At 49.9% G+C, this 26,548-nt stretch overlaps 1 protein-coding gene across 1 annotated transcript in view; it reads right to left on the minus strand.

Moving 5' to 3' along the window:
- Nucleotides 1-26,548, minus strand: part of LOC112119564 (hydrocephalus-inducing protein homolog) — a 360,821-nt gene that overhangs the window by 2,482 nt on the left and 331,791 nt on the right. The window contains 11 exon segments of the mRNA XM_029912025.1: nt 1,911-2,074; nt 8,115-8,327; nt 8,996-9,215; nt 9,665-9,945; nt 13,359-13,517; nt 13,686-13,884; nt 14,827-14,996; nt 15,591-15,812; nt 17,993-18,200; nt 22,505-22,652; nt 24,915-25,080. Coding sequence (XP_029767885.1) covers nt 1,911-2,074; nt 8,115-8,327; nt 8,996-9,215; nt 9,665-9,945; nt 13,359-13,517; nt 13,686-13,884; nt 14,827-14,996; nt 15,591-15,812; nt 17,993-18,200; nt 22,505-22,652; nt 24,915-25,080 — 2,150 coding nt within the window.

Consider the following 26,548-nt stretch of genomic DNA (forward strand, 5'->3'; position numbering starts at 1 on the left):
AACCCCTGCACTGTGCCCCTTCACCCCAGCCCCTGCCCCTCCCTCCTGTGCCCCCAACCCCTGCATCCCCCTCCTGCACCCACGTGGGGAACCTGACCTGCATGCACGAAGCAGCTGGCACTGCTGCTCGCTCCCCCATTGCACTGCTGCGCCTCCGCTCCGCGCAGCCCTGGGGGGGCTGGGAGGGGGGAGCAAGGAGCCGTCAGGGCTCCCTGCATCCAGGGCACTTTCCCTGCCGGCTGCGTAAGGGGAGGGCAGGACAGCAGCAGCTCCTGATGCCTCAGCACAGCCCAGGTGGGGAAAGGGACCTGGATGCAGGGAGCCCTGGTGTGTGTGTTGAGGGCAGTGTGTGACAATGAGGGCAGTGTGTGACAGTGTGTATTGTGTTGAGGGCAGTGTGTGTGTGTACCTGAGTGAGTGACTGCGCTGTCTCTTTAAGAAATCACTCTGGGTCAGGAGCCTGAACCCGTCCCCCCAGCTTAGGGAAATCGGGTACACGGGTGGGGGGAGGGGGACACCCTGCCATCAGCTCCCCCCCCCGCAGAGCAGACAGGAGACGCTCCCAGTGCAGAGTGGCCAAGGGCCCTCCAGGGACAGGGTGTGTGTGTGTGGGGGGGGCAGGAACAGCAACGGCTGAGCACTTGTAGCGGGGGGAGGGGAGGGGCACCCCTGCTCCGGAGGAGTCACCTGGCTCCTAGGCTGTTCCTCCAAGTGCCCCCGCCCCCGGCTGCTGCTCGCCCGCCTGCCGCCCCCGCCAGCCCAGCTGGCTCTCGGCAGCAGGTCAGGTGGGAATCCAACCCTGCGCACGGCGCCCCCTCGGGCGGGGGCCCATACGGCCCACCCCACAGGACGGCCCAGCATGTGACCCGTCTGAATTCACATGAGGATGGACCAAATCCCGTTGGTTCATTTCACTGATCTATAAGAAACACAGATGGGGCCTTATCATCTTGACCTGTAGAGTCCATTGTTATTTAACAGGCAAGGGTCTGTGGGATCTCCTGAACCCCAAGGGGAAAGTGCATAAGCTAGGGCATAGGCACCCACTCCGTGGGTGCTGTGGGGCTGGAGCACCCATGGGGAAAAATTAGCGGGTGCTCTGCACCTACCGGCAGCCAAGCTCCCCCTGCCCCCACCCCCTCCCCTGAGCACACTGCATCCCTGCCCCTCCCCCTCCCAGCGCTTCCCGCCTGCCGCCTAACAGCTGTTTGGCGGCGCTTAGGACTTTCCGGAAGGGAGGGGGAGGAGTGGGGACATGGCGCGCTCTGGGGAGGAGGCAGTAAAAAGGGGGAACAGGGGCGGGTACTTGGGGGAAGGGGGTGGAGTTGGGGTGGGGCCAGGAGTGGCTGGGGGTCGAGCACCCATGGGGCAGAGGGGAAGTTGGTACCTATGAGCCAGGGCAATGGACGCCGGCTCTGATCTAGCCGGGCAGTCCCTGGAGCACAGGGCTCCTAGGCCACAGTCTGATCAGCCCTTGGGGTGGTATGTGATGGATCAGAGGGAGTGACTAAGCAGGGGGTTATTACAGATGGCGGGGATGGGTGACGTCCCCGTGACAAGCTAGCTGAAGGCCTAATCATGTATTGTTTCTAGAAAGCTCTTGCCCTGCCAAACTGTTGGGCAAATTTCCCCCCGGCTACTATGGGGAGGGAAATGGAGTTTATTGGCATAAACCCTCCCAAAGCATAGCTGTCAGCCAGATCCATGCTTCCTGAGACAGGAATAAAGGCCAGTCTGAGTGCCTGCAAACTTGTGGCCTAGACAATCTCCCAGAGGCTTTCTGGGAACCCGAGTCACAGCACACACAGGCTGGTGGCTGGGAGTTGTTAGGGTAACACCAGTGATGCAGCTAGCCTGGAAAGCCCCTCTCGTGCTGCTAGCTGTGAACAGCTCGGCCGTTCCCAGTTTACCTTTGTGGCTTGTTCAGCCAGTTCGCGATGGGGAGCAATTCAGTGTAGGTAGTTTTGCATGGCACCTCTCGGACAATGGTCCCTGAAGACTTAGGGGGCTCTGCAGTCCCCTGCAGGAGGTACAGCAAACCTGTCCCATCGGGGAGCGGAAAGAAGATGGAGCCCTAGAAACAATGCAGAAGGTTGGTAGGTTCCCCTGCCTTCACGGGCCCCTGTTCAGCTTCTCTGCTCCTGAGCACATACATATATGGGCCAGAGCTGCTGGTATGAGGACAACTGCTCTGTGCTGCACTGCCAGGGTAAGCCGGCCATTTCCACCAGCCTATACAGACGCACCCCAGTGCACGGCTGATCCTGCAGCTGTGAAGAATCAATAGAAGGGGCTCCTGCTCTCCCGCTCACCCCTCCTGCTGGTGGGACAGAGGAGAGGTGGCCGCATGGCTGGAGAAAAGCAGGCGGGGTCAGGCTGTCAGTGCACAATGCTGATTCTCAGTGCGGTACGGACACTTTGGGGCTGTGCACAGCTGGCAGAGGGACTGGCCGTGCCCAGAGATGCAGCAGCAGCAGGGGAGTGCAAAAGGAGCTGTACTCTGTGCAGATCTGCCCCCCAAAGTCTCCAGCTGTTGCCTTAGCAGTAGTCTTGGCAGTCACCATTGCTAATAAAGCTGGGGGATGGTGAGCTTTCTCCCACGGCCCTTGTTATCCCTGCCATGATGCTCCAGCTCCCATACAAGCCTCTCTCCTGCAGATTCCCCAGGTGAGAGAGTGCAGCCTCCCTCTGTCCTCACTCCTGATTCACAGCCTGCTTCCCCTGCACACCCGCCCTTCCCTTCACCTCCCAGGTTGCTGCTAGTAGTCTGCAGGTTGGCATCCTCAGGCCAGCAGAAAGATTCCCCAGCAAACCTGCTTGGGGCAGTGGCTGTGACCTCCAAGTGTGTGGGACATCTCGGAGAGGCCTTTTAATGGGACACAGTGCTTAATTCAGGCAGCAACAGCAGCTCTCTGTGAAAGGAGCCACACCTGGTGCAGTCCTGGTTCAGTAGCTCAAAGTCTGTCTACACGGTGAGGGGTGACTGCGGCATGTGCAGCCATACCCAAGTGAGCCCTGATCTAGCTAGCTCTGAGAACAGCAGCAGAGATGTCTGGGCAGCACGGACTAGCAGCTAAGTCCAGTCATGATTTTATAGACCTCAATCGTATCCCTCCTCCGGCTTCTCTTTTCCAAGCTGAACAGTCCCAGGCTTTTTCCATCTCTCCTCACATGGAAGCGGATCCATCCCCCTAATCATTTTTGTTGCCCTTCTCTGTACTTTTTCCAATTCTAGTAAATCTTTTTTGAGACGAGGCTACCAGAACCGCATGCAGTAGTGGCATTCTGATATGTTCGGATGCTCTATCCCTTTCTTAATGGTTCCTAATATTCTGTTCGCTTCTTTAACAGCCACTGCATATTGAGCAAATGTTTTCAGAGAACTATCAACGATGACTCCAAGATCTCTCTCTCAACAACAGCTAAGTTAGACCCTATCAGTTTATATGTAGAGTTGGGATTATGTTTTCCAATGTGCATCACTTTGCATTGATCAACACTGAATTTCATCTGCCATTTTCTTGCCCAGTCACCCAGTTTCGCAAGTTCCCTTTGTAACTCTTCACAGTGAGCTTTGGACTTTACCAGTCCATCTTGAGTAATTTTGTATTGTCTGCAAACTTTGACACTTCACTGTTTACCCCTATTCATAAGTTGACCAGCACTGGTCCCAGTACAGATACTGCTATTTAAAAACCCCAGGGGTACCCGGCTATTTACCTGTCTCCACTGTGAAAACTGACATTTATTCCTCCCTTTTGTTTCCTATCTTTGAGCCAGTTAGCGATCCATGAGAGGACCTTCTCTCTTATCCCATGACAGCCTATGTTGCTTATGAGCCTTTGGTGAGGACCTTGCCAAAGGCTTTCTGAAAGTCGAAGTACACTCTATCGAGTGGATCGCCATTGTCCACATGCTTGTTGACACCCTCAAAGAATTCTAATAGATTGGTGAGGCATGATTTCCCTTCACCAAAGCCAGGTTGACTCTTCCCAATATACTGTTGTGATGCTGGGCCAGTAAGCAACCAGCAGGGTAAATGACCCGAATTCAACCTTTATAGACATGTTAGAAAAGTATGTAAATGGTAATTAGGGCAATTCCAAGAAATAGTTAGTATAGCCATGCTAAACGGACTAGCGCTCTGAAACGCAAACCTGTATTGTTAGAGAATTGGAGGTGATACTAATTGTATGTGTTTACTTATAGCTTGCTAGATGTTAGCCATGTAAACAGACAATTCCTGCTGTCACTATAGCTAGCAGGGAGGGATAGCTCAGTGGTTTGAGTATTGGCCGACTAAACCCAGGGTTGAGTGTTCAATTGGGGTGGGGGGGCGCATTTGGGGAACTGGGGTAAAAATTTGTCTGGGGATTGGTCCCGCTTTGAGCAGGGGGTTGGACTAGGTGACCTCCTTCCAAGCCTGATAGTCTATTGATTCAGAGATCAAAAGGGAATATTAACATTTAGATGAAATGTGGGAGTGATAACACCATTGTCTATATTTCACCTTAAAGTTTGTGGTAAATTGTCTGTAAACTGCTTAATGGATAATTACCTTATGCTGATGAATGCAACTAATTACTTGGGTATGCATAGAAGATAGTTAGTTCTACTTCAGAGCTGCTATTTTTCACCCAAGGAACCCCTGCTGTAAAGAGGCTATCGCAGCCTACCAGAAAACTGTACAAAAACTCTTGGGACCTGATCCTTTCTCTCAGATCTGCTGGATGCTTCATGCGGGGGAAGGTTGAGTCATAAGACTGAGATCTCCAGTCCCATCTGGATCACCCTGTGTATGGAACATTGGCCTGAACCTATGGACTAATTCTAAGAACTATATGCAACTCCAAAGCTCCCCATCTCTGCTCTGAAACTGATCTCAGAACGGTACTCATGTCTGTATGGATACTGATCTCAGAACGGGACTCATGTCTGTATGGATACTGATCTTTTAACCAATACTCACTCGCTTTTCTTTTTCAATAAATTTTAGTTTAGTTAATAAGCGTGTATTTGCTATAAGCGTGTATTTGGGTAAGATCTGAAATAGTCATTAACCTGGGAGGTCATGTATCTGATCTTTCGGGATTGGTAGAACTTTCATATTCGACTGGGCTGTCGGGAGGGAGCCCAAAGGCTGGGTTGCTTTTAAGGGAATTGTGTTTTGATGTCTGTGTAACCAGTAAGATATTATAGAACCTCTTCTGTGGCTAACTTGGTGGATCTAAGTATTGGGAATTGTCTGCCCCATTCTTTGCACTTTGCCCTAATTGAATATCCTCAGGGTGGCCCCTCTGGTCCCTGGTCACAACTGTGTCTGATAATTCTCTTCTTTACTCTAGTTTCAACCAATCTGTCTGGTACTGAAATTAGGCTTACCGGCAATTGCCAGGATCGCCTCTGGAGCCTTTTAAAACAATTGGCTTTACATTCCAGTCATCTGGTACAGAGGCTGATTTAAGCAATAGGTTACATACCACAGTTAGGAGTTCTGCAATTTCATATTTGAGTTCCTTCGGAACTGGTCCCAGTGACTTATTACTGTTTAATTTATCAATTTGTTCCAAAGCCTCCTCTATTGACCCCTCAACCTTGGACAGTTCCTTAGATTTGTCACCTAAAAAGAATCCCTCAGGTGTGGGGATCTCCCCCATATCCTCAGCAGTGAACACCAATGCAAAGAATTCATTTAGCTTCTCTGCAGTGGCCTTGTCTTCCTTGAGTGCACCGTTAGCAGCTCAACCATCCCGTGGCCCCACTGAGTGTTTGGCAGACTTCCTACTTCTGATGTACTTTAAAAAAATGTTGCTTTTAGTTTTTGTGTCTTTTGCTAGTTGCTCTTCATATTGTTTTTTGGCCTCCCTAATTATACTTTTACACTTGACTTGCCAGAGTTTATGCTCCTTTCTATTTTCCTCAGTAGGATTTGACTTCCGATTTTTAAAGGACGCCTTTTAGTATCTAACCACTTCTTCTACTCGGTCGTTCAGCCATGGTGGCATTTTTTTGATCCTCTTGCTGGGTTTTTTTTAATGTGAGGAATATGTTTACTTTGAGCCTCTATTACGGTGGTTTTAAAACGTTTCTATGCAGCTTGCAGGTATTTTTGTACTCTTGTGACTGTTCCTTTTAATTTCCATGTAACTAGCTTCCTCATTTGGGTGTAGTTCCCCTTTCTGAAGGTAAATGCTACTGGGGCTGTTTCTTTGATATTTTTCCTCCTAAAAGGATGTTAAATTTAATTACATTATGGTCACTATTAATGAGCGGTTCAGCTATATTCACCCACTGAACCAAATCCTGTTCTCCACTTATGACTAAATTAAGACTTGCCTCTCCCCTTGTGTGTTCCAGGACTAGCCACTCCAAGAAGCAGTTATTAATGGTGTCTCGAAATTTTATCTCTGCATCCTATCCTGCGGTGTCATGTTCCCAGTCAATAGGGGGATAGCTGAAATCCCCCATTATTATTGGGTTTTCTGTTTTTGTAGTCTCTCTAATCTCCCTGAGCATTTCACAGTCACCATCACTATCCTGGTCAGGTGGTTGGTACATTTCCTACTGCTATATTCTTATTAAAGCATGGAATTTCTATCACAGAGATTTGATGGTACTGATTCAGATTTTTACTGTTGTTGACCCTGTGCTCACTTTCACATATAGTGCCATCCCCCACCTGCACAACCCGCTCTGTCCTTCTGATATATTTTGTACCCTGGTATCACTGTGTCCCATTGATTAACATCATTCCACCAAGTTTCTGTGATGCCTAGTATATCAATATGCTCATTTAGTACCAGGCACTCATGTTCACCCATCTTGGTATTTAGACTTCTAGCATTTGCACACAAGCATATATAACATTTGTCAATACTGTATGTAGTTGTCTGCCTTCCTGGGATGTAACAACTTTTTTGGTTGACTGTTTCTCTTCAGTTCCTACCTGTACCTTATCAACTTCTATCTTCTCCTCTTTACTAGGAGAATCCCCGTTAATAAATCCTCCCCTATGGAAGTCAGAACCACGTGCTGCTCCGCACCTGTCGGCTTTTCCCCAGCCCTTAGTTGAAAAATTGCTCTACGACCATGATTAATTTTAATTTTACATGCCAGCAATTCGGCTCTGTTTTGGTTTAGGTGGAGCCCATACTTCCTGTATAGGCTCCCCCTTCCCCCAAAGGATCCCCAGTTCCTAATAAATCTAAGTCCCTCCTCCGAACGCCATTGTCTAATCCATGCATTGAGACCCTGTAGTTCTGCCTGTCTTCTCAGCTCTGTGAGCATTTCAGAGAACGCTATTGTGGAGGTCCTGGACTTTAATCTAAATTTTGCCTCCAGGACCTCTCTCCTACTTTTCCCTGTGTCATTAGTACCTACATGTATCATGATCACTGGATCTGCCCCAGCACTGCAAGTAAGTGTATCTAGGTGTATTGAGAGGTCCGCAACCTTTGCACCCAGCAGGCAATTCAGCATGCGGTTCTCCCAGTCATCACAAACCCAGCGATCTATATTTATAATAATTGATTTCTTCATTACTATTACCTGTCTCTCCCTAATAACTGGTGTCCCTTCTCCCAGATGGGGGATCTCAGTGCAAGGGATACCATGACATGATGTTGTGAAGGCCAAGACTATACCAGGGTTCAGAAAAGAAATAAGTTCATGGAGGATAGGTCCATCAATGGCTATTAGCCAGGATGGGCAGGGATGCAAAACCATGCTCTGAAGTGTCCCTAGCCTCTGTTAGCCAGAAGCTGGGAATGGGTGATGGGGATGGATCACTCCATGACTGCCTGGTCTGGCATTCCCTCTGAAGCATCTGGCATTGTCCACTGTCAGATATGACTACTGGGGTAGAGGGACCATTGGTCTGACCCAGTATGGCCATTCTTGTGTTCTTATGACATCACCCGGAAGGATGGGGCTCATTTCAACACTCAAATCCTCTGAAAATCTTTGTTTTAAAGCTTGTAGTTGCTAATCTGATACACCGGTTACTCTCCCAGAATTAGTGCTCTGTGTTATCAGGTCTCTAGCAGTGGTTACAAAGGTCTGGTGCAATAAAAGAAATGGCTGCCAGTGCTCTCACACCTCCACAGCTCACGTACCTGATGCTTCTTGTTCTCCACGTTCATGGTGAGGGGTCTGTAAGTGATCTCGTAGGGCTTGTTTTGCTGATGGGCCTCTACCCTGATGAATTCAGGCCCTTTCCATTGTTCCCCCTCAATGATGGGCTGCAGGTTCCATGACTGGTTGCTCCGGTTGGACAGCATGATAGTCTGGGTGTGTTTTCCACGCACCTGACACGTGAAATTCATCACCTGCAACAGAGGAACAGAGAGAGACCTCATCCCCTGTAGGGAATCCATTCCATTCACCGATGGCATTGTGGTGTGTGGGGGTGCAGGTACTCCTCACCCATATGCAAAGACACGAAAGGGAGAGGGGTGGAGGACAGACAGGGAGGCGGGCATGTATAAACACAGAAACAGAGCTCTCCCTTATAAGAGCATTTTGCAGATTTTCACGGAGGGCCCAATTCTGCAGTCCTTATTAACACAAGCAGGCCTGCCGAAGGCAGGGGGGCTACTCACTGTAAGTGCTGCAGAATGTGCAGACATCAATTACAGTCCTCTTGGTGGACTGGCTGCTTGGTTTGGTCTGAGTTCTGCTTTTGGAACTCAGGGGGCCGGTGCCAGAGTTCCCATTCATGGCTCTCCCCTCACAAGGTGCTGGCAGGCCTACACTGGAGCGACAGAGCTGGGCATGAGTGTCCATGTCATTACAGAAGTTTAAGATCCTCACTTGGACCTCGTCCTAGAATTAAAGCTCTGTCCTGCAGCAGATTCCACCTGTGCTATTGCTGTTCCCATTTGGACACTGGGGGAAGATGCTGTGCATCCGCAGCTACACTGCTGGGTTGGGAACCGAGCCAGCTTCTAGGCTGGACTTGGGAATGGCGCGGCGGGTCCCTCTCGGCTAAGGTCACCTCTTTTGTCATAGGCACCACCACGCAGCAGCCAGCCAGAGTGAGCTTGAGCGCTTCGCTGCCCTGGATGCAGCACTGCAGGTTGTCATAGTGGATATCCGGGTTCAGCTCACAGGGATGAAAGGTCACTTCGAAGGGGACTTCCATTCCTGGGGAGATGTAGCCCTCCACCGGGCTGATGGAGAAATCTGGCTCAAAGCTCTTGATGTCCCATTTAAATCTTTCCAAGAAAAGCACAAAGAAGAAAAGGAGACATTTAAAGCTGGGCTCACAGTGCATCCCAGCCGGGCTGGGAAAGATGGGAGCAGGGTTCTCTAAGCATCTCTATGACTTTCTGTGCTGTCAGGCAGACATAGATACAGCCCTTGGGCACAGCTGCAATAGCATGAAAGGTGGCTATGGGCCTTCACAGACATGTAGGTCCTGAGTCTGCTGCCCTTACTCACGCGGCAGCGAGCACTGGCACCGAGTTAAACGGGATGATTTGGCTTGCGTGAGTATCTCAACAACATTGGGGGCTACAGAACCGGGCCTGTAGGGAGGCATGCTACATACTGTTCTGCTATCTCTGGGTTCTGGGGACAGCACGGCTCAAGTAAAGATCTCCTGGGGCTCAGGCTCACCACAAACCCGCAGTGGAATAGGCCTTGTGCGAGGACGCTACATCACCTGACTCCTATGTCTCCTGTGTTCTGCATGAGGACGCGCCGGGAAGCCTGGCTCCGCTGCACCACTGCTCCAAAGGGGATATGATCCTGGTCCAAGCTCACTTCAATGCCCTGGCAGCAGCCCCGCACCACGAAGAAGGAGCGCAGCAGCCCCATGCACTCGAGCATCACCTCCTCTGCGAACAGCGGGATGCGGCACTTTGGGGAGAAAGTCACCTCTACGCTGCAGGTGCCCCCTTTGGGCTTCAGAGTTATGTCGCTGGATGGAGACAAGCTGAGAACCTGCCCAGACAGATGGCCAAATGTGATGTTTGACCACTGGGAACACAGCCCTCAAGAGCTATTGAGAGGAGCAGGAGAGCTTCCCCAGAACTGCTTAGTTTCATTCCTGTGCTGCTCCCATCATTATTAGCCCAATCCCAATCGCCCCCTGGAGTAGTATGTCCCTACAGGGCCTCTACTCAGCTGCCGTTACATCTATGCCAAGAATGGACCTGTTTGGTGGATGGGTGGGAAGGAGGGAAAATACTTGCTCTTCCATAGCATCTTCCAGCCAAGGATCTCGAAATGCTTCACAGACCCCTGGCAGGTGAGTTAGCTTTAGTTTACAGAAGGAGATACTGAGTCACAAAGAGAGGTTAAGTGACTTGTCCAAAGTCACACAAGATTCAGTAATGAGTCAATGGCAGAACTGGACCATTGGAGCAAACTTCCTCTTCTATTTGTCAGTGTTCACTGTTCATGTCCCATGTGGTTGTTACCTAACTCCATAAACAAACCTAACCCATAGCTGGGACTGAAACTCAAAATTCAAATCCAGATCTGCATCTCCTCCAGGTTCAGTGGTGGGAATTTGTAGATGGAGCCTTTGCCCAAGCCCACCTCTACCCTAGGCAGAACCCCTCTAACCCTTAATGCTTGAGAGAAGCTGTTATCCGTCCTCTTCAATATGTTTTAGTCCATTCAAGTCCCACTGCTCTCCCCATCCTGGAGTTCTGGTCACAGCTTCCAGGAGGGTCTGGCCTGGGGACTGTATCATACTGAAGAGTCATTTCTTTATTGCTCCTTAGAATGCTGTGTCTTTTCCCGGAGAATCACACCTGGAATCGGGGTGCTCAGGGGCTGGCAGCAATTCTAGTGGGGAAATGTGCCTGGAGTTTTCAGGAAGGATTCTGACAGCTGGGAAATGGTTTGGAGCTCTAGTCTGGGAAAGGGGAGGAAGGAGGCAAATCTGCAGGTCGGAGATGGTTAGTGGCTGGGGAGGGAATTAGTAGCCGGGAGGTGGATTATGAGGTATTTGTCCAGATTGGGATTGGTAGCTGGGATGTATTAATGTGCCTCATTCTTGACCTGGAGAAATCAACTTTAGGGGTCACAGGGTAATTCAGTCTCCAGGGCTAATTCATACCTTAGCTGATTTGCTAAGACTGGCAATAAAGGAAACAATTAGAGCCAATTGCAGGGGTGTGTTTTCTTATGCTATTAACACTTGTTCACAGGAAACTGGACTGAGTCATTTCACACATGTCACAAAATAGCCTCCGGCCAGCAGAGATTTCTGGTCAGTTCTAGCCGGAGCTGGATTTGAACGTGCACTGTAGAGGTGCAAGGCACCAGACCCTATTAATCCCCAGAGCCCTTCTGTCCCTTTCCTGCTGGCAAACAACACTGAAACATATAATTCAGAACAGGGAAGTGGAAACCCTGAAGAAGGTAAGGCTGGGTCACAATCTCCATGGACTGTTTGAACATATTCTGCTTTAACCCTTTAGCATCTGTGATTCAGTGCTCTCAGAGTGATGGAAAATCCAAAGTCCTTAGGTCAAAGGCTTTGGATTGATGACATTTTACTATGAGTCCATGGGTGATTACTGTATGAATTCATACGCTAAGCTAGCGCAGAAGGAGCTCTCAGGATGGGAACCTAGTTACCCTCACAGCAGATGGACTAGTTACTACTGTAGATCTCAAAGTCATTGTCTTGCATGTCCAGGAAGCCTGTAACCTAACCTTGGAGTCTATATGTTCAATTAACCAGCACAAAGGAATCCAAGATCTTTTGGGCAGGGACCAGCCTTTTAGTGATTGTACATGCAGCCAGCTATGGTACTATAGCTACATGGGTACATGATAAATAAGATCTAGGTATGGCTCAAAGCAGTCATGCAAAAGCCTACAGGCCTCAAGCCTGTAATATAATAGCTTAGCCAAAGTAACTAAGGCCTAAAGACTCAACATTAGCAACCAAAGATGATGCGTGGGGGTGTGTGCAGAGTAACGTGCCCCCCAGACTGGTCTGCTGGGTGGGGGGAGGGAGAGGGGCGCTGTCCTTCTCACGCTGCGCCTGCCCCCCGGCACATTCGGCACCTGTCCCTGCAGGCCCAGACATTTCTCACGCCAGCTGCTGGGTCCCTGCTCTGTGCAGTGCAGCAGCTGCCTGAGAGCGCCTGGCTGGAGAGGTGGCAACGGCGGGCTGCCCCCAACCCAGGCCAAGCTGCTGGGGACAGGGGCTGAGCGAGCCAGAGCCCCCTTCCCCGGCATGCTTGGCCCATCACTGGCAGTTGAGCCCAGGCAGGCCGCCGCCTCAGCCTCCCCAGCCAGGCTCTCTCAGGCAGCTGCTGCGCTGCACAGAGCAGCGACCGGGAGCGGCCAGCTTCAGCCATGTGAGAAGCGGCTCCCTCCTGCTCCCTGCCCGGCCCAGCTGTCCGGGAGAGCAGCCGAACATGCTGGGGGCAAGTGCAGCGGAAGAAGGACAGAGCCCCCCTTGGGCAGGTAACGTGGGGTGAGGAGAGCTCAGTGGCCCTGTGCTGGGCACGGGGGAGGTCTCTGGGCAGCGGAGACATGTGGGGCAGTCACGTGTCCTCCCCTTTAGATTGTCCCCCTCCGGTATGGGGAGACATGAATCGTCTATGTAAGCAACTAACCAGTAAGTGACCCTATATCACAGGTCGTCACAAGACAGAGTGCTGTTATAAGCAAGTGTTGCTGAACTGCTGACAAGTAATCACAAGGTGCGTTTATACCAGCTTTAGATATATACAGCAGATGTCCAGTCACAAGAATGCCACAGTAACTGATGGATGTATTTGCTAATAAGCTTGAAGTAAACGGCCTAGTAACCTATGGAAGAAGGGTACCCAAACAACAGTAGGGTGAGGAAATGGATAAGGAAAAGTGGCCGAGAACCCTACTGAATACGAGTTAGGCGTTAGCATCATCTATGATTCAAGGTGGCACTCTGTCCAGGCATTCCTGGACCCTGCCAGGGCAAGGACCTCTCGTGGGTCATCTTACCTACTCAAGGGCTGTGTCCAAAGACCATGAGACTTGCATTCTCATGGTGTGAGAATGCAAGTTCTGGGGATTATATTCTCTCTGTCTACTTTGCTACATTGTAGTGTTTGTGATATTGCAATAAAACAATTGCGAGTTCTGCAGGTCTTCCTAAGGGTGAGCGTCTCTGCCGCATACAGTGGGAGACTCACTCCCCAACTACCTGTAACGCTGTGGCCAGTCTCTCGGCAGCTGAGCTCTGCCAGACCATGTTATCTTGCCTGTAAACTCTAATAATAGCTACCCACTAGGTCAGACAACCTACAGCACCTAGCCATGACTGGGCTCCTCGCTACACTGGCAGTACAAATAACAAATAAGTGGCAAGATAAAGAGCACTCCAGTTGAAGAACAGGCCTTACCTTAGATTCCAGGAGCTCGGGAACAGTGAACATGAAAGTTAGGTTAAAAGTGAGAAGGGCAACACTATTGTTCACTATTGTGACAGTCTTCTTCATAGTTTGTCCAACAGACAGCGCGCCCAATCTCACCACTTTGCTGGGCGGTTCCAAGATGTCAATCTGTGGGCAGGAGAAGAACAACAGGATGGGGAAGGCGCGAGCATCAGTAACGAGGGAACGGGGGAAAGGGGAAGGAGAATGGCAAAGGGTGGATGACTGAGGAAAGGAGAAAGAAATTCACTCTGACTGTGTGATATATGGAGCTAGAGAACAGTGGTCTGATCTCACCTTCATCTCCGTGCCCTTCCCCAGGACCTCAATGGTCTGTTGGGAAAGCCCATTGATTTCAAAGGGGATGATATCGTGGTAGGAAACGGCCTCTCGGGGATAGAAAGTGATTGGCACCTCCATCTTCCCTCCTGGACTCAGCACTTCAGCCTGGAAGCTCACCTCAAAGTGGGCAGTGTTGGTGTACAAGCAGTCTAAGCTGTGGAAGGCCAGAAAAAAACTTTTTGGAATGTTTGGCTGGTGAACGTTCAGTAGCTGAGAGCTGTCCCCCCTCCCGCTTTGACTGTATCCATTCATTTTTATCCAGAGGAGTTGCCAGTGGTCCACCCAGCTCTGCTAGCTCTGCATACGGAGACAAATCCAGCCTGATGACAACAGACGCTGGGTCTGCTTAATGCCAGCAGGGTTGAATTGGGTCTGTTCTGATGAACATAACCCCAAAGGGAAGTAAATACGGGCATCTTCAGATCATCCTGAGGGAAAACGCCTGGCAGGACTCCCCCGGCTGAATGCACTTCTTTCATACAGGTCAGTGATTGAAGGCACCCTCTTAGCTCACATGAAAACAGAAAAGAGGGTCTCTCACCTAGGAAAATGGGTCCTTTTCTGTGTGATTTATGTGCCTATTAGGCAATTTGGAAGCTGACTACAGAAGCACCTGCCCTCTCGCCCTAGGAAAATGGCCCAGTGGCGAGGGTGCTAGATAGGGACTGGGGAGACATGGGTTCGCTTCCCTCCTCTGCCATAGACTTCCTGTGTGACCTTGGGCATGTCACTGAGCCGCTCTGTGCCACAGTTCCCCCATCTGTACAATGGGAATAACAGCACTGCCCTGGTTCATGGGGCATATGCGTAGCAATGGTCAGGATTTCTTTGATAAAATGGTTTTCTGTGGGAAAATTCTGATCTGTCCTGGGAAAGGATTGGTCTCTATGAAACGTTCATTGGGAAGGTTTATCAAGGCCAGGATGGAATTTCTGGCCAAATCCAAAGACAGAGACTCTCCCCCCAGAATAGCCAATAGCCCGGTGACTAGGGCGCTCATCTGGGATGTGGGAGATCCATGCTCAAACTCTGCACTCTCGGACTTGGACCAGGGAAGGAGCTAACATGGGGAGCTAGTGTCCCACTGCTGCCCTACCTAATCTCCTTGGCCTCCTTGTTTGTGATGGTAAGGATGTGTCTGGCAGGGGGCATCCCGGCGTAGTAGATGAAGCAGGTTCCGAAGTCAAGCTTGGTAAAGGAGAAGTGGATGGTGGGCATCACCACAGAAGCCAGGAGCATGCAGCTAAACGTGGGCCCGTTGCTGATCTGGGGAGAGAACAGGCCACAAGGTGCCTTGCTGAAGAATTTGCCAGGAAGAGTGACCCAGTCATACCTGGGCTGCATTCACACAGATGCTGCTGCCCAGAAGTGGGAGACCAGCATCCATGGGAACCTGCAGTGGTGACAGCCCAGAAAAGCTTATGCAGCGGGAACTGAAAATGGGGTGTGAAAAGAGAGATCCCTTGGCTTCATGAGTTAACATTTAAGGGGAATTTCATCACTGGCTTTATACAGATTTTGGTGGCTGTCAGTTTGCAGCACAAGCCACAGCCACCAGAGTCTTGCTCCCCAGCAGGTGTCTAACAGGAAGGTCCCTGTAGACGCCATGTCAGTGCCCCTAGGTACTATGGTGGAATCAGACTCTGCTTTTGGTGGGCGCCATCCGCTACCTTGGATGGTCCCAGGCCTGCAGCTTGTTGTACATTCAGCTCAGCTGCCCAGGGTGGAGCCAGGTGGGGTGCCCTGTTTTTCAATGTGAGATCTAATTCCGGCTTTGCTCTAGCAAGCTCTCCCCTGCCAAAAGGGTTTGCCTGGCTTTTGTGCCCTGCAGGGAGGAGAGCATGACACTCCCGCCCTGACCTTTAGCTTAAGCTCCATGTCCTTTAAGATGCATGTCTTCAGTGGGTGGAAGGTCAGCTGGGCCTGTACTCGCTCTCCTGCCTCCACAGTGCCGTTCTCGGGGGTGATGGAGAGGTAGTGCTGCAGTGCTTTGGGGCCGGAAAACTCCCACGAGAAGCTGAAATTGAACTTGCCAGTGTTCAGGACACAGAAGTTGCGGTAAGCAGAGTCGTTTATTTCCACCTGTATGCAGGAGGAGAGCACACACAGGGTTAATACCTGAAGGGCTGGCAAACCCAACATGAATGGACAGAAAACCTAGGCAGTCCTGAGCCAGAGAGAGGGCTTGGGCTCTTACTGCCTATGCAATGCACCACCAAACAGCACACTCATCAGCGGGGATTGGAGCTAGGCGCACAGAGCCAGGATGCCTGTACATGTCTGTGAACACAGTTCTCTACAGCGCGACAGCTTGGATGGACCACAGCTGCTCAGGACAGGCTTGTCCAGTGAGCTCCACAGCTGGGAAATGCATGGGGCCTGGTAATGCACTGGACTACTATGCTGAAGATCCATCGGGCAGCTATTCCCAGAGTCTCTAACACTTGTTGCTGTCTGTAAGAGGGTCCGGACTCACCCTTGCGGTGCCTCCTGCTGGGCAGCCAGGGAATTAGCTCGCCAGCCTCTGGAGCGCCCTCTGCAGGCCGGTGATCCACCTTGTCCTCTTCTCTGGCCTCCGTGTCCCTCCCAGGACCCCGGTGCCCCTTGCCCTGCGTGCTGCAGGCAATACCCACACACACACTAGGTCTCCCCTCCCACTAACCCCACCTCAGGATAAGGCCACTGACAGTCCCCATCTAGCCCCCACTCTCTGGGGCAGATTGCAGTATAGGCCACTCATCACTGGCAAGGGGAGTTTGGACCTGCTACCTTGGCCTACCCCTGGGATGCCCTCTGCAACCCCCAGTACCCCTTAGCCTTCTCCTAGGCCGCAGCCTGGGGCTTTCCAGGCTGGAGCTCCCCAGCTCCTCAGCCTTTCCCCAGCCCTGCTCCACCCAGGTACTCTGTGTCTAGCTCCCTGCAGCCAGGCCCTTCTCTCTCTGAAGGCAGAGAGAGACTCTTGAGCTCCTGGCTCCCAGCCTCTTTATACCGGCCATCTGGGCTCTGATTAGGGTGTGGCCCAGCTGCAGCCACTTCCCCCAATCAGCCAGGGTTTTACCTTGCCCAGCCCCAGCCCTCTGCAGGGCTTTTCCAACCCCTCAGGGCAGGAGCGGGTGTTCACCCCGCTACACTGTTTTATAGCACACGTACTTGGTTTAAAGTGAAATCTGATCCTCACAAAATCATTGTACCAACAGCACCAATGAAAATATATGCAGGGCATGTCTCACCCACCCAACTCTGTGCACCTCCATCGTGACCTGCAATATTCCTCTATCTTCATCACTTTTCTTTCTGGGAAGACACCATTTCGCCCTGTTGATAGCATGGGATCCAGCAAGGATCTAGCACCATTTGCATTATCCTGGGCTCTTCTGCAATTGTGCTGGGCCATGTACAGCTGAAGTGCTAGGCACAGAAGGGCTTGTGAAATGCCTTGCTTAGGGCCTGATCTGAAAGGATTCCTTGGGGTAACGGCTGCTCATGTGAGAAAGGGTTGCCAGGATCAGGCCCTGAGTTTGTTGCTATTTCACTGAAGACTGTGGAAGATTTTCAGAAGTGCCCAATACACTGGGACGTGTGCTCCTAAATCCCTTCTGAAGCATCCCGCTTGGACCCCAATGCAGCAGTAGTCACCACAGTGGCCCTAACCTTCCCCCCCACTGCAGATTGGTCCGTCCCTTTTATAGAGTCCTTTCTCGCTGCAGCAGGATCACTTTTCATGCTAAGGATGCTTGGTAGGGAACTTTGGAGTTGCCAGCGTCACAGTGAAGCAGGTGCCATGTAGTGTTTCACAAGAGTGGGAGCAAGATATAGCGCCACAAGCGTGCAGAGAACACATGGACAGTGGGCCTTTGCCTCTAGGAGCTTACAGTCAAAATGGTAGATTGAGGTCTGACTAGATGACAATAATGGTCCCATCTGGCTTTAAATCGATGAGTCTAAGGCAAGACAAAGCAAGTTGGCTGGAAGTGACCATTGGGTGTGGGGTTAGCTGGGAAGGTCTGCACACCAAGAGCAAACTGACTGTCAGCTGTCTCAGCAAGGCATGGCAAGGACACTTCCACCAGCCCCAGCCGCATGTGGCTACATCTGCTCTGTGATGGGCAGGGTGGGCGCTCTCCTGGCGGGCCTGTTTTTACTGCCCCACAGCTGCGTTCTCCTGAGACCATCTCACAAAGCGCCATAGCATGGTGAGGGCTGCAGCTGTCTGGGCGCTTTTCACCCTCTCCTCCCCCCCCACCCCGTCTTCACCCTCTCACCTCCTCAAAGTTGATGCTGCTGCTCTCCTGCAGACTCAGCTCGGTGAACAAGCCGTCGTTTTCTTCGCACCTGACGCACACGTTCATGCTGTAGCCAATGGCTTTGACGTTTAAGGAGAGCGGCTGGGTCTTTCTCTTGACATCACAGATGAGGTTAAAGTTCACCTCCCCCTCCAACGTTGGTGTGAAGAGGATGGTAACAGGAAGCCTGGGGAGATGAACACTGCGGCTTTATTTGCTGGCTCTTGGAACTCTATTGCACTAGAGGTTGTGAGCAAACGAGGAAGAATGGCCCCGTGGTTGGGGCACTAGCGTGGGACACAGGGAAACCGAGTTTAATTCCGTGCTCTGTCCCAGGGGTGACCTGGGGCAAGTCATTTAGTCTTTCTCTGCTTCAGCTCCCCATCTGTAAAACAGGGATAAGAGCCCTGCCTTGCCTCACCAGGGTGTGTGAAGGATCAACACGTGAAGGGTTTTGAGGTGCTCAGGTATGATGGTAATGGGGCCAGATAGATACCTAAGACAGGTGTGGGAGAATATTCCCCTATATTCACAGCCTCCACACTAGCGTAATCATCTTTGTACAATGTATGCCTTGTGAGGTATCACTGGCAAACTCATAATTTGCTGGTCCGGATTGTCTTGGTAAATTATGTGCAGAAACATTGTATGTGATGTGATAAGATTCACCTGTACGGTGTTATTAATACACCTTCCAAACCCCACAGCCCTGCCCACACAGATGTTGGCAAACAGGTCGGTCCTAAACAGAGGAATGTGGGCTTGTCTGAATTTGCATTTGAGCAGTAAACAGAGTCATCAAGCAGGAAGGGAAGACAAAGGAAGTTCAAACAGATGAAAAAACCAGCAGGGAACATCTGTCTAGATAGACTCTCTGGCTCCTGGTCTCAGCTGGAAATTTTTTTCAAGAGGGGGACTGACACTATAAACAGGAGAGACAAACCCCGCAAGGCACCCGTCGCTCTCTCCCTGTCTATTGCATTCACTGCATCTGAAGAGACAAAGGAAGCAAGCGTTGGACTCTGGGGGAGGAATCCTGACTGAGAGTTTGGTCAGTCATCGGCTGGAGCAGGTGGTGAGGAACTCTGCTCGAATCCATAGGTTAGGCATTAACAAGTGTTTTATCTTTATTTTTTGTAACCATTTCTGACTTTTATGCCTCGTTGCTTGGACTCACTTAAAATCTCCCGCTTTCTAATTAATAAACTTGTTTTATTATTTTATCTAATGCAGTATGTTAAATTGAAGTGCCTGGAAAACTCCATTAGGGGTAACAAGTTGTGTGCATATTATTCCCTTAATGGAATAACAGACTCAGTATAATTGCACTGTCCAGGGGAGGGCTGGGCAGTACAGGAGAAACATTTCTGGGGAAAATCTAGGACTGGGAGTGTGCTGGGGTCACCCTGTGGTAATTTTTAAGGCTGGTAAGAGCCAAGGTGGGGCTGGCTGGCTGCAGCACACACCCAGACGTAGCTGGGAGTGACTGGCATGCTGGGGGCAAACCGTAGCAAGGCATTGTGAAGGGCACCCCAGGTTAGAGGGCAGGGGTGACAGCTATTCATTGGTCTGGATTGTACCCTGCTATGTCACAATAGATAGCTCCTGGGGATTGATGAGGACTCTCAACTCCCATTGACTTTGATGGGAGTTCAGACCCTCACAGGAGGCAGTCAATGTCTAAGGGCCAGGATCAAATGAGATCAAAGGTCAGGACACCCACATGCCTCCCTTACAGGTCAGCAGAAGGCTCTGAGGAAAGTGCAGATCAATAAACTGTTCTTAAAAACAAGAACAACTTTATTTAAACCAACGTGAGTTCACAGGTAGACTATTTCCCCATGGTACTGCCATGGCAGTGGCGAGCCAGGGAAGTGATGGAAACAAAAGGGAACACGGAGACTGAGCATTCTTTCCTTTTTCAATGTGTCACATGCTCAAAAAGTTAGAAGAGAACACATCTAAAAGGGAGATTAAAAATCAGGCAGCTACAAGCGTGAGCACCCTGCAGTGACTTCAAAGAACCATGCAGCTCTTGAAGCGTGGTGCTGCTCTGGAAAGTGACTCTACAGAAATGTCACCAGGCTCAGTGGCTCCATTTTTATCATCCCTCAGTCATTTCCAGATCAAATGCTTGGTTTACAAGCCAGAAGATGTGTTTTCTGACTGGCAACCTGGCAAACTCAGCCTTGCCTCACGCTGGGATCTGTCCTTCTCATGCATCATCACCAGAAATAAAGCTTTTGCAGGCCAAATGATGGCCTTGGTAACACCTGTATAGTCCCACTGAATTCAAAGGATGTCCTCAGTGCTACCTGGGCAGCCCTGCTGCTTTCAATGGGCGTGCACAGGTGTAAATGACTGAATGGCCTTGTAGCTGGAAGGGAGACAAGGAAGAGACTCCAGCTTGTCTATACTTGTGACCCTAGGCACCCGTGTTCACACCCCACACACTACTGCAATGATATTGGTACAAAGTACGCCTAGTGAGGTAGCATGGTGGTCAGTACTATCATTGTAAAATGCAGTGAGTGGAATTGTGACTACTCACTGAAATTAAGCTTTAAAGTCGGTAACTAAAAGGTGTTTTAACCAGGCACATCAGGGAGAGTTGCTAAACAGGTTTTCTCAAGACAAAGGAAAGAGGCTAACATCTCAAAGCAGGTGTGGCCAAATTCAATGGGCTATTCATTTGCATTGGAGGTCACAGTGCAGGAAGAGAACATGAAGGTCATGTCTACATTGTACCAATACAGCTGTGCCGCTGTAAGATGGCATAACGCAGTTACATAAGCAAAGGGGAGAGAGCTCTCCCGTCAACATAATAAAAGCAGTGTAACGAGCAGTGGTAGAGCGTGTCCTGCCGACACAGCACTGTGCACACGAGCGGTTATACCAGCAAAACTTAGGGGTGTGTTTTTTCACACTCCTGAGCGACAAAAGTTTTGCTGACATAAGTGCTTGTGTAGACATGGCCTTACACTGTAAAACTGCAGCAGGACGTGTCACTGTGGAACACACCAGGGGACACATTAATCAAGATGGAGTCGACCCCCAGAGTAGATGGGAGACTGAACCTCAGGGGATCAGTTTGATCCTTGCAACAAAGGCAGATTGGGACATAAGAACACACAGAAAGACTCTGGATCGTCTTTCACCTGAGGAGACAAGGAGAACCAGCACCTTGGACTCTGCAGGGAACATCGCTGAAAGCAAGCCAGCCATTGCTGGGAAAAGAAGATGGGTGAGGAAAGTACCTTGTAGAAAGGCTGTAGCTTGTTCAGTTAGGAGTTAGCCATTAGAAAGGGCATTTGTACTTCTGTCTGTTTGTAACTCTTTCTACCTTTATTCCTTCTACTTGGTATCACTTAACCTATAGCCTTTTGTTAATAAACTTGTTTTATTTTTCATATAAACCAACTCTGTGCTGGGTTTGAAGGGAAAGGTGCATTTACCCCTGTAAATAAGCTGTAATGTGATGACTCTGATAGAGCCGCAAACTTAGTATCTTCTGTGCATGTACAGTGGTAGGGGCTGTGCATCGCAGAGAACCATCTCTGATGGGCTCGAGGGCTGGTGTTCACTGAGTGTTACCCGCTGGGCGAGGTCTGGGCTGGTCTGGCTGCATCTGAAGAAGTGGGGTTTTACCCATGAAAGCTTATGCCCAAATAAATCTGTTAGTCTTTAAGGTGCCACCGGACTCCTCGTTGTTTTTGTGGATACAGACTAATGTGACTACTCCTCTGATCTCTGTCTGGGCTGGGAGAGCCTTGAGGAGTTTGCTGGTGATGGGGACAGGCTGGTGTGGCAGGGAGCTGACAGTCTGCTCTCCTCTCCTCTCCAGCAAAGCTCACTCTTGCAGAGGCATAGGGGTAATAGTGGCTCACAGCTCTGGGTATCTCCAGCTGTGTGTTACAGCACTGGAACTGGAGATGTAACTTCCAGCTTGAGTAGACATACCTGTGCTAGCTCTGACTGAGGTAGCCTGCTAAAAATAGCAGTGTCTCCGCCGCATGGGCAGCATGACGGGCTAGTTGCCACATATGTAAATAGGCTTTCGGGTGCTTGGACGGCTATCCCATCCAACCACCCAGGCAGCCGCAGCTACACTGCTATTTTTAGTGCACCAGCTTGATCAGAGAGCTAGGTGGGAATCTCTAATGGAGCTGGAAATTACACCTCTAGCTCCAGTGTAGATACCCCCAGAGCTGTGCTGGCTTTAGGGCTAACAGGAGTAAAAAACAGCAGCAATCTCTAAAGGCATCACTAAGGCAGCAGATCTGACCCTGAATGCGAACGGGGAGACTGACTAGGTAAGAAGAGGAACCAGCGTGTCCCACCGAGAGCTGCCTGCTGGCTGCGTAAGAGCTGATGCCGTGAGGTGAAACCACTGTACAGCGTGGAAGGAATCTAACAATGCAGATAACACAGCACTGTGCTTGGGAGCCACAATCTAGCCCTGTGAGCCCTAGACATGCTCTGTCCCTTTACCTGGAAAGAGGTGGAATGCAGCCCTCCATGGGCTGCACTGTTAGGTAGTTAATGTGTCCCTCTGAATAGCGCGAGGAGTCTCTGAAAGCAAAGCTGAAGGTCTCATTCTCGTTGTTAATCATGTGAACCGTCTTGTGGGCCTCATGTCCTTTGGAGGAAACACAGGAAGGAGACAGCAAACCTTTAGTTCTCCTGGCAGGTTGGCATGGAATCAGCCACCACTCATCTATCTCATAGAAAAGTGCATGGCTTGTCCAAGTCTTTTTTACTAGGCCAGATGTGCTGCAGGTGGAAAGGGCAAGGCAAAAAGCTCCCCCTGCCGGAGAAGCATAGTTAATGCAGAATGTAAAATAAATTAAACTTCTATACAGGCGGAGGGAATCACTAGGGATGCTAGTGAACAACACGGCTGTCTATCATTGAGCTGCGCATGAGAAATACAGCATCCGAGCTAACCCAGAATTCGGTACCCTCATCAGTATAATTATTGGTATTTTGTATTGTGGTAGCACCTAGGAGCCCCAGTCATGGACCAGACCCGGTTGTGCATAGCCAGGGACTAAGGGTACGTCTAGGCTGGAACTGAGAGAGCACAAGCTAGCATTGCAGCTTGGGAAGCAGCTCAGGCCCTCCAGCTCGCCCACCCCCTGGTCTAAGCGTGGGTGGCCAGCCCCAGTCTCCACCACAGCCGCAGCATCCACACTGCTGTTTTTAGCACTCTAGCTCAAGTGGCGCTCACGCGTCTCTGTCTCCCTGGGCTGTGAGGCTCCCTCCCAGCTGCAGTGTAGACGTCCCATCCCAGTTTGACAGCACAGCTTGATTACATTTAATGAGCAAGGAGATGGGATGGGTAAAATAGCCCTGACAACAATTTCCAAAACTCTAAACATTTTGCCAAAGCAGCTTTTCTCTAAAATGCACGAATGCCAGCTAGTGCATATGGCCTGACATGGGTCTTGCAGGCACTCAGCTGGGGTTACCAACGAAAATCGCTCACGAATGTCCCCACACCAGGCATGAACCAATGAAACCTTTACATGGGACCAACCCCTTGACACACACTCACATACTGTACTGGTGGATGAATGGATGGACTGGGATTCAGCTGACAACAGAAACTCTATGGAACACATCGGAAATCTCTTCTTTAACCCATTCTTTACTCCACCCTCCCTCTTCCCCAGTTGCTATGTCTCACTCACCACTAATAAGCAGCTTTGCTTGAGAAATTTGAAATCTGACACCCCTTCTACCCTTAAACCCCTACCAACCAACCAACCAACAATAAATGAATAAAATCTTCAAAGAACAAACAAAAAACCCAACACTGCCCCATGCAGAGTTCTGAGCCTGAAAAGGGAGAAATGCCAGGTGTTGCATGAAATCAACTAGGATCTTTGCTATTAAGAACATAAGAGCGGCCACACTGGGTCAGACCAATGGTTTATCTAGCCCAGGATTCTGTCTTGTGACAGTGGTTGGTACCAGATGCTTCAGAGGGAACAAAGAGAACAGGGCAATTATCGAGTGATCCGTCCCCTCTCGTCCAGTCCCAGCTTCTGGTAGTCAGAGGTTTAGGGACACCCTGAGCATGGAGTGGCATCCCTGGCACTGATGGACCTATCTATCTAATTCTTATCTAATTCTCTGCTGAACCCAGTTACACTTGTGGCCTTCGCAACATCCCCTGGCAATGAGTTCCACAGGTTGACTGTGCATTGTGTGAAGTACTTCCTTTTGTTTGTTTTAAACTTGCTGCATGTTAATTTCATTGGGTGACCCTGGGTGCTTGTGTTATGTGAAGGGGTAAATAACATTCCCTTCGTCACTTTCTCCACACCAATCATGATTTTATAGACCTCTATCAGATCCCTCCCTCTTAGTTGTCTATTTTCTAAGCTGAAAAGTCCTAGTCTTTTAAATTTCTCCTCATATGGAAGCTGTTCCGTACCCCTAATCATTTTTGTTGCCTTTCTCTGGACCTTTTCCAATTCTAATATATCTTTTTTGAAACTGGGCAACCAGAACTGCATGCAGTATTCAAGTTGTGGGAGTATCATGGATTTATATAGTGGCATTATGACATATTCTGTCTTATTATCTATCCCGTTCCTAAGGGTTCCTGACATTAGCTTCTTTGACTGCTGCTGAACATTGCTATTGTTTTACATGGAAGGTGCTCAGATACTAAGGTGATGGGCAGCAATATAAACCCGAAGAGAGATGGACAGAAATTGTCTTTCTCCTTTGAAGTGCTCTTTTCCACTTTCAGCCTCTATTTTTTTAATGTTAAATAACAGAATTAGGATCAACAGTAACTATAGAACACTACATTTTTGAATGGAGAGAAAAGTGGAAGGTAGCAGCAATCACTGGCTCCCATAGTGCGGGACACAGAGTCTGTCCTTACCGACTAACAGAGAGAAATAGTTCAGGTGGGATCTGTCCAGCGATACTGAGGGGTCGGTGGTGTTGCCCACCAACAGGAATGGGACTGAGATGTTCTGTTCAGGGATTGTAAAGGTCCAAAACGATTCTGTGGTACCCAGGTGCTGCGGGATGAATTCAAACGTGACCTGAGGGAAGAGGAGGCAAATTAAATCAGGTGACTATCCATGGAGTGGTGGTGAAATGGGTGATACACCAGACTTGGATCAGGAATGGGACAGGTGTAATACCGTATGTGGCTCTCTGTCTCCACCTAGTAGCTAGATCACAGAGAATAACTGAGTTGAAGAGCCTCTGCAGCCTATGCTGAAGAATCCTGCTTCCACAGCTCCAAGGCTGTAGCAGACTCATACACATGGACTAGCCACCAGAGGAATACACAGTCAGGCTGCGTAGGCCGGGTTACACATACATTGGGGTTGATCAGCAAGGTCATCTTCTTATGGCGTGACAGCCCCATTTTCTTGCTCTACGGGCACACTACAAAGGGTTTCTCATCCCTTTGGGATCTTGTGCAACCCATTGCCTCAGTGAGGAATGAATGCCTGCTAGCTTTCCTGTGAACTGCAAGCTGCTTGTGAGCTCAGGCAGTTGCACAAAATAGCCAGCAGCACACCTAACCAAGGCAGACATCTCTAATAAGTAACCGGAGCTGCAGGATTGGGTCATATTGATTTTGCTTTGACTTTCTCAGATGCTCAGGCTTAGGTGTGCCAAAAAAGAAAAAGAAAAAAAAAAGCAGAGTACATAACTCCAAGGTCAAGAGACCAGAACACCTGCTCTGGAGTGAAGGAGCAGGTGGCCAGCTAATCCCCACACTGAGTGAGACACACTTAGGGCTTCTCTACATAGGCGCACTCAGGAAACTTAATCCAAATAATTTTTAAAGTGGATTAGTTAAACTATATTAAACCTGTGTGGACATTCTTATTCAGAATTAAAGTGGCCTTAATTCAATTTATCTTAATTCACTGAAGTGATATAATCGTAATCCAATTAAGGCCACTCTAATTCTGAATAGGAGTGTCCACACAGGAGTTTAATGTAATTTAATTAACCCACTTTAAATTCATATCTTTAGTTAATGCAGATTAACTTTCTTGAGTGTCCCTATGTAGACAAAACTCTTCCCTTCCATTCAAGAATTTCCTGGTGCAGGATTGTGCCACGTGCAAAAGGAGATGCCCAAAGATGGTTTTAGCAGAGAACACTAAGGCTAGGTCTACACTACAGCGGGGGTCCGACCTAAGATACGCAACTTCAGCTACGTGAATACCGTAGCTGAAGTTGCGTATTTTAGGTCGACTTACCTGGCTGTGAGGACGGGGGAAAGTCGACCGCTGCCGTCGACTCCGCTGCCGCCTCTTGCCGCGGTGGATTTCCGGAGTCGACGGCAGAGCGATCAGGGATCGATTTTATCGCGTCTTCACTAGACGCGATAAGTCGATCCCAGAAAACCGATTGCCTGCCGCCGGACCCTCCGGTAAGTGTAGGGTTACCATATGTTGTGCCTCCAAATGGAGGACACTCCATGGGGCCCCGGCCCCGCCCCCAGCCCCGCCCACGCCCCTGCCCCAACTCCGCCCCCTTCCCAAA

Source organism: Terrapene carolina, unplaced genomic scaffold, assembly GCF_002925995.2.
Source record: "Terrapene carolina triunguis isolate 2854851 unplaced genomic scaffold, T_m_triunguis-2.0 Scaffold165, whole genome shotgun sequence".
Classification (NCBI taxonomy): domain Eukaryota; kingdom Metazoa; phylum Chordata; order Testudines; family Emydidae; genus Terrapene; species Terrapene triunguis.